This window comes from Lagenorhynchus albirostris, chromosome 8 (genome assembly GCF_949774975.1).
Source record: "Lagenorhynchus albirostris chromosome 8, mLagAlb1.1, whole genome shotgun sequence".
Classification (NCBI taxonomy): domain Eukaryota; kingdom Metazoa; phylum Chordata; class Mammalia; order Artiodactyla; family Delphinidae; genus Lagenorhynchus; species Lagenorhynchus albirostris.
This window is the reverse complement of record NC_083102.1, coordinates 86,568,926-86,581,808: the sequence shown is the minus strand read 5'-3', so window position 1 is coordinate 86,581,808 and position 12,883 is coordinate 86,568,926. Positions and strand designations below refer to the sequence as shown.

Below are 12,883 nucleotides of genomic sequence, written 5' to 3'. Positions count from 1 at the left end.
ACTTTGAAAAGTCTGGGGCTTTGTGAAGAAGGGCATAACCAAATAAGAATAAAACTACCCTGGGCTTGGGAGACTAAAACCAATTGATTTATCCTTTTACTATAAAAGTAAAAAGAAAGAAATAGAGAGGGCTACTGGAGACACAGGCTCACAATTCCTAATCTGTAATTCCATATTACAATACAAAAACTCTCGGAAAAACCACAAACCTTTTTTTTTAATAGTTATGCGATGGCAAAGCCTCCCATGACCTGAATTCATTTGGCAGCCAGACCTGACTTGAAATGATTTAAGGCTATTTATAATCTTTATTTATACTACTTATGTGAATCTTCATGTATTTCACTGTAGAAATATTAATATGTTTCATTATAGGGTATTGCCTTAGACCTTGCTGGGGATGTTGCATAACATATGGTATATTTACCATGTTACCTTTCTGAAATCTGTAAATTAAGTAAATAAGTAAGTAATTTGGATCCTGAAGGTTATCTTACCTTAAGGGATTATGGACTTGTATGACTGTTATTTTGAGAAAGGGAGTAACTCTTGAATTCTTAATAGAATAAATGACTAATATATCTATTTTTTAAGTAGTCTTGATTTTATACTAAATCAAGCTATTTTTTAAGTTGTTTATTTTTATGGCAACCACCCAAGAGAGATGAGAAGAAAGGAAGAAGTTTATTTGTGAATTTTGGGAATTTGCTGTCTCTAGGAAGTTCCCTAGCGTCTCCTCCAGACATGTACATTATGGTTAATAGGCTACTGCACAATGAACAGGTTTTCAATGTGCTTAATATGGGCTTCATTGATTAGCACATAATTGGTACTTGTTCACGTGCTTGTGTATTCTTGGCATTATAAACCCTAACAGCCCTTTAAGAGCCTCTCGGCCAGCACTGCACAGAAACACTCCACTTAGTAAATCCTGGAAGGTACAGGTTCTCACTGGCTTTTGTTGAGCTCCTGAGGTTCACTCAGGTGGTCTCCAACACAGTCCAAAAATGAATGGCATGTTTCTTATGTAAGCAAACAATTACTTACAAGTCATTTCATCCATCCTAATCTAGTTGTAATGTGATAGTTTCCTTTTAAGAATATTTTAATTGAGCCAGATCTGCCTGAAGTAATAGAGAAGGAAAATAGTTTCAAGAATCATATCTTCTCATTCTCTTTTTATTGTTGTCCTGCATTACAGTACATTTGTCACTGGAATGTGCCATGTTAAGCAAAGTGGAAAGTGAACCATGTAATCTAGACCTTGGTGCTCCCGTGTGAGTTAAGACATTGATGAAATGTGCAGGAACACGCTTCAGGGCATGCTCTGTACAGGGGTGGGTCTAGGTTTTGTGGGTCCATGTTTGAACCTTACACAATTTGGGTGAGGGCTAGGTTGTCTTTAAGGAAAAGAATACAAAATTACACATTCAAAATTAGGTACAAATGTGAATATTTATTTAGAATGAGAAAAGAAATCACAACAAATTAGAAATCTTTAGAAGTTGACAATACCACAAGCATCACAAAATCCAAAAATATAACATCTTTGTTAACTACCTGAAATACTCTTTTCTTACAACTTTTGGGTGCATATTCTTAAACTTCCTCTTCATATGACAATTCTATAATATTTTTATTTAGCGACTAGAAAAATAATTCTGCCTCTAGCTTGGTGGATCAGAGGTGTTTTTTTTTCATTTATTTAACATCTTACCTTCACAATTCCTTACTGATATATCATGTACATCTTTAGGATCATTAGCAAATTGTAAAAATCTCTGTCTTAATTTCTTTCATGTATGAACTACAAGACTGCAGGGCATTTTGACTTCTCTTTCACAGTGACCAATCTTAGCAACTCTGAATTGATGTCACTCACTGAACAGTTTATTACCACTATTCTTGAGTCATGATGACATAGGTACTTCATCACAGTGGGTGGTAGGCATGTTCCTAGAAGCTCTTTCTACGCTGAGGATGACTGCTCTATGGAATAGAAGTGACCTGCATAACTATGTAACTGTATCACACACACATAACATATCTCCAACTCAACTTCCCCTTAAATGGATCCCAAAAGCTGCCATGGCCACTCCAACACCACCTGGCATGAGGGTAACATGGTAAGGCAGTAGTCAAGAAAGGAGGCAGCAGTCTCAATTGGTTGCAAATGTTATAAAACATGGTCATGTGAACACATGGCTAGAGTTCCTCTCAGGGCCTTGGAAGGTGCTCATCCAAGTGCAGAGCCCTGAAGCTTAAGCTCCATGAGCTTCATGGTAAATCCACTTCTGTCTACCCTGTCCACTGTCTACACTAACATGTTAGAATTGAGCATTATATTTATAGATATTATACTGATAAAGATGTGTTTGCATTCTTATAATAAACTTATTGTCATTTTCACACTTCTTTCATGGGAAAGCCTCAACTTCCCTTCCAAATACCAATCACATCCTATCACCTTCCCTTTATTTAATATTCTATTACTTTTGCCTATCTCAGTAGTCATACGTAGGAATCATGGAGATTTCCATACACTGCTCCACCTAGTATTCTGATTCCCTGTAAATAATAGTCATTAATGCAAAATAAGGAAAAAATTTTTCAATGTAGATATTTTAAGCCATGTATTTTTTCATTGAGAATATTTCCATGTCTCTGTGACTCATTTTTGTTGATAAACAACTTTTGTTGTTGATATAAATGGGGAAGGGAAAAGAACACTGGATTGGGAGTCGGGCCATATCGTCCTTTCTCTGCCAACTGGCCTTGTCGTGTAACTTTGGGGAAGTGGTGGAGCCTGTGTGAACCCCTGACAACTTGTTTGTAAAGTGAGAGTGTACATCTTCATGATCTCTTAAATGTCTTCCCACTGTAGTCCTAAATCCTAGAACTGGGTGACAAGAGTGAACTATGAGTTAACCAGGAATACATTTTGTCTGAAAATATGGTTATGATGTTGTCTGTTTTAGTTCAGGGGGTCCCCACAAGAAATATCACAGTAGTTGCCTTTGATACATTTATTCATCCAATTGTAGCTAATTTATACTTGTGGCCTGTTTTGCCATCAGAGAAAGATATTAAGTAGAGGAACACAAAAGCAGCATCAGCCAAACCATGCAGTGTTGTTACCCTAACAATTCTCAGCATCGGAGAACAAATGTGCTGCCCCTCTAGCTTTCCCAGAAGAGTGACAGTCTCTGTGCTGGTGGACAGAGGCTATAAATCACCTCCATCTCCTTATCCTGCTGAAAAGAAATGCTACAAAAGAGCCAGTAACAACAACAATAATAATAATGGTATCATTGCATTTCCAAAAGACTTTCTTCCTAGAGTTTAAAGTGCTTCCTAAATTGCATTCATTCATTCATTCGTTCGTTCATTCAACAACTATTCAGTGAGCTCCTATTCTGTGTGAAGTAGCTCTCAAGGCACTGGGGAGACAGGATTCACAAAACAAAATCTTTGCCCTGATAGGGCTGACATGCTGATGAATATCAAACAAATGAATGTCAGGGAATAATGAATGCAATGAAGAAAATTAATCAGGGGTCATCAAATGAGGAGTAGCATTTTGTTGGAGGCAGCCAGGGGGCAGCCACTGAGGATGTAACCATTGATCAAAGGCTTGAATTGTGTCGGAGAGGTAGCCCAGCAGAGGGAACGGCCAACATAAGAGGCATGTGGACTGCTAACGGATCACCACACAGCTTATGTAAATGTCAGTTCTAAATGATATTTTACTTCTTAAGTGGGAAAGGCTATTCAAAGTGTATACATTTCCTAGTTTTTCCTGAATGACAGCCAAAGTCAAGGGAAGTGGAACTGAATCACGAGAAAATAACTAGGCTTCTGAGTACCTCAGAAATAAGAAATATTTTTAATAATTGGTTGACTCATTGATTGATTGATTGTTAGATTGATCATCTTGGCCTGACTCCCTATAAAAAAAGTAGAAAGTTACTTATCTATTGTTTTCTAAATTATACTAGGGATGATACTATTTAAATAGAACCCGGGGGGGTAAAAGTTGATACCAATTTTAGTTGCAATTTTAAATTGAATAAGTGGTTCAAAGATCAAACCGAGATTACAAAAAAATATTTCTTAGAATCATAGTGATGAGTCTCTCTAACAGTGAAAGGAAGCAACCTTTTAGAAATAAGCTTTACCATTCTTCTTATTTCTTTATTTTTAAATAAGAAGTACTAGGCACTGTTTTACATTTGTAAATATTAATTGTTTCCTTATAGTAAAATGATTATTTCAGAAACAGATTTACAAGATATTATGGAATGCGTTGATACAAATGTGGATTATACTGTTATCTTAAATTTAATCCTGATTGTAATATTATATCAGGTTAATGCTTTCCACATAGTTAAAATTTTCTGAGTTGGGAGGTGTTAGGATTTACTTCTTTGGAATACAACTATTCTTTAAAATCTCTTTTAAATGCCTTTCTATAGATTTTTAAAGCAAATGACAAAAAAATGTTCTTTACAATACCTTTTGTGTTTGTTCTGAGTGCCCAGATAGGAGGTTATCACACTGATCTGGGTGAGAGATGGTCTCAGGAGGTGGTGGTGAAGGTAAAATAAAGGCATAGATTCAATAAATTTGCAGGTGGAGGGTGCGCAGATTTGGGTGACTGGCCACGGGGGTAGGGAAAGGAGGGGAATGGGCAGGGAACCTGCAGAGAAAGTGATGCCCGAGTAAACCTGATATTGAGGCTAGAGGTGGTTCAGTCCTTAAGGTTTTACCAAAAAAGGACCATCTGGCTCAAGTCAGGAGCCTGAGTAGAAGCAGAAGCACAAAAGCCTGTCCCAACATGTTCTGACCATGTGAAAATGAAGCACTGTTTGTCTGTTTTTTTTAAAGTGTGCTTTATGCACCAGAAGGAGTATAGTGAAGTAGTTGAAGGCATGGGTTCTGGTCTACCCAATTCTGAATCCCATTTGGGTCTAGAGTAAATCGTTTAACCCCTCTTTGCCTCCGTGCCCTTACCTATAAAGTGAACATGCACAGAGTAGTACCTCTCTGCTCATAGAAACCTTAATTGCTCTCTTGAGTTACTAGAATTTTTTTTTCTTTGTGGATACTACTAAAACTTAGATCAGATTTTCTGTTTTCTTTGGATGCTAGGAACTGCAAAATCAAATTTCCACTCTAGCAATTGTAAAGACCTTATAAAGTATATTTCATTATACTGATCCCAAAGGGCCTTCTTTTTCTTATCAAGTAGACAGCTTTCTTCCCCTCTAACACATTTACAGTGATGCTAACAAACAGGTAGATTACTCACTTGGGTCTCAGTTTTCATCTCCAGGTTGAACTTACAGCGTTTCCATTAAAGAGCTGGAAAATAGCCCCAAACCAAAGAATCGATGGGGGGAAAAATGTGCCATAAGTTCTTTGTTAAGCAGTAATTCAACTTAATATTTAGCCCATAAACAAATATTTGCTCCTTTTTCTGGGGTAAATTAATTTATGAAATGAAACAAAAATACTGAATCATACCTGAAATCTTTTTTTTTTAAAGGAATTTTGCCTTTTTTTTTAAAATTTTTATTTATTTATTTATGGCTGTGTTGGGTCTTCGTTTCTGTGCGAGGGCTTTCTCTAGTTGCGGCAACTGGGGGCACTCCTCATTGCAGTGCGCGAGCCTCTCACTATCACGGCCTCTCGTTGTGGAGCACAAGCTCCAGACGCGCAGGCTCAGTAGTTGTGGCTCACGGGCCTAGTTGCTCCACTGTATGTGGGATCTTCCCAGACCAGGACTCGAACCTGTGTCCCCTGCATTGGCGGGCAGACCCTCAACCACTGTGCCACCAGGGAAGCCCCTGAAATCTCTTAATGTGGACCAAGATTTGTTTTCTAGGCACTTTTAATGTGTTAACGCCGTAATCTTCACAACAGTTCTGTGAAGTGATTGCTATTATTATTCACATTTAACAAATGTAGAAACTAGACACAGGAAAGATAAGCGACTTGTCCAAGGTCATACAGCTAAAAAGTGTCAGAGCCCAGATTGCAAACCTGGCAGCCTGCCCCCACCATTCACTCTCCTAAGCCCTACACATACTTTCTCTCTGGAAGATAACTTATATCAGAGGGAATTTTACTCTAAAAACTGAAGTTTAAAAAATTATATAGAATTATCAGTAATACTAACAAGCATTGAATTTATTATCATATAGAATTCCTTTAGATGAGAAAGATTAAATAAGATCTATTTAAGGCTATGTGATGATAAGGTTATATGACAATAAGATGTACCTATCATCAAAGATTTTATAACATTACAATTTAGAGTAACATTTTTCTATAAGGTTACAATTTTATTAGGTTTCTTCCTAGACATAAAAGTGGGTTTTCTCCCTTAGAACAGTGTGTTAATCTAGTTAAATATTCAAACAGACACAAAATAAATCAACTTGAAAGGACTAGATAATGTCTTACTATTAAGAAGACATTACATTCGGGCATCCCTGGTGGCACAGTGGTTGAGAGTCCGCCTGCTGATGCAGGGGGCACAGGTTCGTGTCCCGGTCCGGGAAGATCCCACATGCCGCGGAGCGGCTAGGCCCGTGAGCCATGGCCACTGAGCCTGCGTGTCCGGAGCCTGTGCTCCGCAACGGGAGAGGCCACAACAGTGAAAGGCCCGCATACCGCAAAAAAAGAAGACATTACATTCGAGAAACTTTCTTTTCTTTTTAATGCAGTAGAAAATGATTCCTGACGGAGAGGTCAGAACATGTGCCTTGGGGATGGTATTCTATGTGGCTTTTGAGTAATTTGTATGACTTTGCAAATTGCTTATTTTTAATTATGCTGGGCCATTATGACTTTACTAATAAGTAAAATAATTCATCTGGCTATCATTATTCCTCACATTACTTTATCTGGCTGATAAAAATGTACCATAATTACTCATGTAATCTGTCTCTGATATTTTTATTCTAAAAGCAGACTGGATTATGTAACCATCTAAGTCATCTAAGGGCAGTTTCTAATTAACATGGGGGAATTATTGCCCTGTTGACTATATAACAGTACCAAAGTTAATCTGTGGTAAGGATACATACAGCCCAGATATTCTACAGCACGGCTCTCAGATGCCTTTTCACTTTGACCCAACTCAGGCAAATCGAAAGTCCTTAAGTCCCATCGATCTACGGTTATAGTTCCCCTTTCTAGTATAAATATAACACAGCAAAAACAAAGAAATGGAAAAATTACAGCAAACTTATTTATGATCCAGCCAGAGTTTATTGAGCTTCTGTTGTGCACCACGCACTATTCTGGGTACCAAGGACACAAGTAGTAAACAAGACAGACACGTTCCTCCTTCAGTGGAGCTTGCATTCTAACAGGAGATGAACAATGATCAAGTGAACAAGTAAATAAACAGGTAAATTTAGACAGTGGTAAGTACTATGAATAACTTAAAATGAAGTGATAAGATGGAGGATGATTGGACCCTGGGGGATGGAGGTGTTTACATTGAATGCGCAGGGAAGGCTTCTTTGAGGAGGTGATGTTTGCACAGAACCCCAAGAGAGAAGGTGGACCCAGCCAAGGGGTGGTCTGTGGGGAAAGATATGAATGGATTGAGGAGAGAATAGAGTATGAGGAAATTGACATAATCAGTGTAGTTGTAAGCAGAGAGAAGGGGCATGGAAACCCTGAGTTGGAGTGTTCAGGGAGGAGAAAGAAAGTCCACAGTGTCTGGAACACAGTAAACGAGAAGAGTGGTACAAGGGAAGCTCTACGTCATGGAGGGAGCTCAACCTTTTACTCCTAGTGGGCTGAGAAGCCTTGAGAGGATGTTAAGCCACGAATGAATGACATGATCGCTAAAACAATTTAAAAGATTCCTCTGTTTCTGAAAGACCTCTTACTGCTGTGTGGAGAATGGATTATAGGAGGATAAAAAAGGGAGTAAGAAAACCACCAAGACATGACCCTGACTTGACTAAGGTGGTAGCAGTAGAGAGGAATAGAAGCTGAACAATATTTTGGCGTCAGAACTCCCAGGCTGATGGGTTGGAAGTGGGCAATGAAGCAAAGGGAGGAACCAAAGATGACACCTAGTGCTTTGTTTGAGCATCTGGGGTGGTGTCATTTGAAATGAAAAGGGTATCCTAGATATTTGGGGGGTGGAAAACCAATAATTCTAATTTTGACTTAAAGAGTCTGAGTTGTCCATTAGAGATGGTGAGTAGCAGTTGGATCTATAAGTGTGGATCTCATGGAAAATATAATTCTGGGTATTATCTGTTATAGATATTATTTAAAGCTTCAAAGTAAAAGGAGGCAATGTAGATAAGAGAAGAGAAAGCTACCAAAACAATTTGAGATCAAGAAGGAAAAGGGCAACAAAAGAGACTGAGAGGCGGCAGTCAGTGAAGCAGGAGAAAAATCAAGAAGGTGGTAGAAGAAAGTATCCAAGAAAAAAGGAGGGATGCACTGGGACAAATCCTGCTGAGAAGTCAAGTAACCTGAATATGGGGAAACGATCTGTTGATTTGGCAACACGGACTCCCCAGACACCTAACCAAGAGCAGTTTCGGGGTGGAAGGGAGAGGGAATCGGAGGATGTGACAAAGTGGAGGCAATCACTGGACAGCCCTTCTGAGAATTCTTGCTATAAAGGGAAACAAAAATAGGATTGGAAGAAACAGAAGTTAGGGGTGTGACATCAAAAAAAACTTTTTTAAGATGGGAGATGCTTTGTATGTTTCTATGATGTTTGTATGACAATAGGAATGATCCAGGAAACTCATTGGCAGAAATTGGTGATACAAGAGAAAGAGGGGAAATCTTAAAGAACAAGAGAAGATGGGATCTAGACCACATGAGAAGGTTCACCATTGGTAAGAACAGAAACACTTCATCCAGTAGAACAGGAGGAAGGCAGAAAACACTGGTGCAGTGGTTGAAAAGATGAGGGCATTACTGTCTGGGTCTCTGTTTTTCTTAACTATACATGGTGCATTGTTAACCTAATAAAAAGGAACTTAGACATATGATTGTATGTTAAAATTCCAAAAATTTAAAAAATAACCCATTATTTTTATACATAATTTGATAATGCAGAGCAAGTTATTAAAATAGCATAAATTCATAGGCACAAATTCAATAGCACAGATTTAGGACATCATCAATGAAAGGTGGTTTTTGTTGCAAGATAGTTTCAAGGCATTATGTAGGTATCTCCTTTCGCAGAAGAGTAGAGATGGCTTGTAGTTATATTGCAGTGCATATATGTCTTAAGCCATAGGACAAACTGTAAGACAATAATAGGCCAGAAATGCTGCTGAAAAAAGTATCCATTGTTATGTACTGTGGGGTTGACTAAATAATCAATAATAATGTAAATGACAGTTACAGTAAATTCATGTAGGTTTATCTTTATCATTTATCAATTTATTTGTCAATTTAAAATCAAGAATTGACAACCAAGACCAACTGGAAACAACATTCATGAGGTACCTTTAACACAAAATATCCTGTCCTCCCCCAAACTCGGGATATTGCAGTAATCCTGGTGTTTGTCGCTCTACACTGGAGCCAGATATCCTAGACTATTAGATGGGGTCCTCAGTAAGTTCTAGAAGTTCATCAGTTTTATCTATGAGTATCAAACTTTAGGAACCCTTAATCACTTTGTAGGCTACTTGTATCCTTGATGTGGGTCAAAATGAAAATATATGGAATTTCCTCATTTGTCGGTAAGAACCAAAGAAAGAGTTTGAATTTTTAGACCTGTTTAAGTTCATCATGGTTCTCAGGCCATACTTTTATAACCATGGTTCTAAAGTATCTTCCCTCCTTCAGCAATTGTTTAAGTCCTTGCAAAATTACTACTTTAGAGTGAAGGATTACAATTACATTGGAAGTGATCTGAAGGAGAGAAAATGGATCTGCAAGTGAGAGGATATTTTGCATTTTTCACTTGGGTTTGTCTTTCCTTTCTGGTGTTAAATATCAGCTTTGGCAATTAAACATCTTCGATTTAAGAGGGGAAAGAAAGAAGTACCTGTTGTAGGTGGCACCTGCTCATTATTGTCTCGTCACTGCATCAGAGGTGCTTTGAGGTATGTGATAGCTCTGCACCACCGGATCTGGGGGCAGGGAGGTGGGGGTGGCCTTAGGCATCTGGGCACGTGGACGTAAATTAACTCTTTCCTCCCTTTATCACAGACAGAGTCAAGCAACCGTTGTCAACCTGGGCAAGGGGAAATCTTATTCTGTTGACAGAAGTCTATGTGACAGTGGGGCTGCAATTCAGAAGGGCTTATGTGAAGAAGAAATTCACCCAGTCTGTGTGGAACAGCTGTATTAGGAGTGGGCATGGAGAATCATTTATTCACTGGCTTGGCACCATTTGGGATGGTAGTTTGATGGGGAGTGCTCCCAGAGGGAGGCAACTATCCAAAGCTGACTGGTTCTCTTGGGTGGCGCTTCTTCCAGGAGGGGAAGTTCCCTTGGCATGGGCAGTACCTCGCCTCTGGCTGTCCGTTCGTACCGCACACCTCAGTCCTGGTCTTCTAGTTGTCCACTCCTTTGTTGGGAGTCCCTGTGGCTTTTGAGCTATCTTTTCACATGGGAACCCTGGGCTAGTTCTGTTTTCCAGGGTACACATATGATCTCTAGAAACTGTGCACCATTATCTCACTGGGGTAGAAGTACTGCTTTCTCCTGAAGGGACTGAAAAATTGTTGAAGGATTATAAGCAGGGAGGTAACAATTCAGTTCACTTGTAGGAAGAGCACTGGCAAGAGTGGGGCTGGGTGAGGACATGTAAACCTGAAGACAGGGAGACCAGCTAATCATTATTAAAAAGTTTTGGCAAGAGCTACTGAGAGTCCATTGACAATAGTGAGGAGGAGATGAGTTCAGAAGATATTAATAGTTGAGGTACAAAAGAGTTTAATGACTAAGGAAAAGTGAGTCACTGGCCAGGTACCTTTTTTGTTTTATGGGTGCATAGTAAACTTATTCTTGCAACACTGAGATGGTAACATAAAAATAACAGGAAAGGGGTCATATTGGTCATCAGGATCATATTTAGACACATTTTTATTTTCATGTTTATCAGCTTTCCTTCTCTTTTTTCAATTTGTAAATAATTTCCACCGAATTGTTTCTGTAAGGAACATTTTTTGGTTATCATTTGTTCTATCCTTTCCTTTTTTGGGATTCACCTTATACATTTGCTTTTAAGTACTTATGGTGTATAAAACACGAAGGAAGCACATAAATACCATTTACATTCTTTAGGCTAGTTTGAACTGTCTTTTGGAAAGACAGATTGTCTGCCAGACCTCATATTTCTTGGTGTTGAAGTTTGTCTCACATAATCCTGGCTATTTCCATTTCCGGCGCCACAGTTTGATATTTATTTTAAGCAGCTGCTTAAGAAAGGTGGAACTTAGCAATAATCAAAATGGCATAAAGTAGGTTTCTGTTTGAGCTCAGGGTTGCTGTGGAACTTTCCTTTCAGTAGCCTTCTCTCATGCATTTCCATGTACATCTTAGCTGTGCGAATAAATCTAGGAAAACTGCTGTTTGGCCTTTTTAGCACACTGCCAACTTTGGCAATTGCACACTAACTGGTATTGTACTAAACACCACTGAAATAAAATAAATGAGTTTGATTAAAGCTTGGAACTCCTGAGTACTACAAATGTAAAAACCATCAACAGATGCCATTTGCTGAAACCAGGGCTCCTCTAGCAGATGGATGAGAGTTAAAAATAAATTGTCCTATTTCTTTTTATTTTGGTTCATTTGTTTTTAATATAGTATAAAAAACCCTGCTATTGAGTTACAGTAAACTCCTGGCTTATGTTTCATGGCTGGTTTCGGAATCTATGAAGATCTTTGATATTACAGTCAAATTGTGCTTTCTTGTATGTATTCAATGAACATGTAAAAACAAATTCTTATCAGAGTTTTAAAACTTTCTTTGGTAGTCATATCTCCAGTATTGAAAATGATAGTGAAAAACAATGACCGGATATCCACAATGGGACATAATGTCTCTCTTTTAAATCTTTAATGTTGGGCTGTAGTAGAATAATATCAATCATATCTCTAATAGCTCTCATTCATTTAGTACTTGAATTTACTTTACAGTATTTTAGTTCCTCACATACTGCCTCATCATTTAAATAACACACACACAAAAGAAGAATGCTATTTTTATTCTTCATACAGCTGAATGACTCACATGCCATTAAATGAAATCATTATTGATATTAACTTGTAAGATCCATATTAATCATTCTATAATATTTAGATATTTCTTGGCATAGAACTGAACACTTATATTGAAATTTAATTTAGAAGTTCATGTATTTCTAAAGAGACCTGAAATTTACCTTTTTTACCTTTTTTCAACTCTTAAAATTATTTATCAAATAATGTTTATCAGAACAGATTACAAGAAATTTTAGCATAGTTAGAAGAATGGGGAAATGATCAGATAACTATCTACGTGGTTAGAAAATTATCTAGCGTATTTATCAGGAAGGATAATATGTAATTACACTGTATTAACTTTGAAATTTATTGTTATTGCTATTTACAGGTTCAGGTTCATGTCGCTTTAGTTATTCAGACCCTTGCATCATTGTGTCATATGCCAAGAATAATACTGTGGACTGGATTCAGCTTGAGAAAATTAGGTTTGTTGTCATTTAAAGTATCTTCATAAATTTTGACGTAGGTGGATTTCTGCTTCCCTGTTTACCTTCATTCTATCACTGGCTTTATTCCTCATGGTTAAAAGTACTCTGGTTGTTAATTATGTTGAATTACATTGATGCACATATTATTACCTGCTCTATTTGAACAAGGTTGTTAA

General features: G+C 37.9%; 1 protein-coding gene across 2 annotated transcripts in view; it reads left to right on the top strand.

Moving 5' to 3' along the window:
* The window catches only part of RELN (reelin), a 516,315-nt gene that overhangs the window by 278,981 nt on the left and 224,451 nt on the right, over nt 1-12,883 (top strand). For both annotated transcript variants that reach the window (XM_060157241.1, XM_060157242.1), the window contains exon 9: nt 12,608-12,704. In XM_060157241.1, coding sequence (XP_060013224.1) covers nt 12,608-12,704 — 97 coding nt within the window. The remainder of the gene's footprint in view (nt 1-12,607; nt 12,705-12,883) is intronic.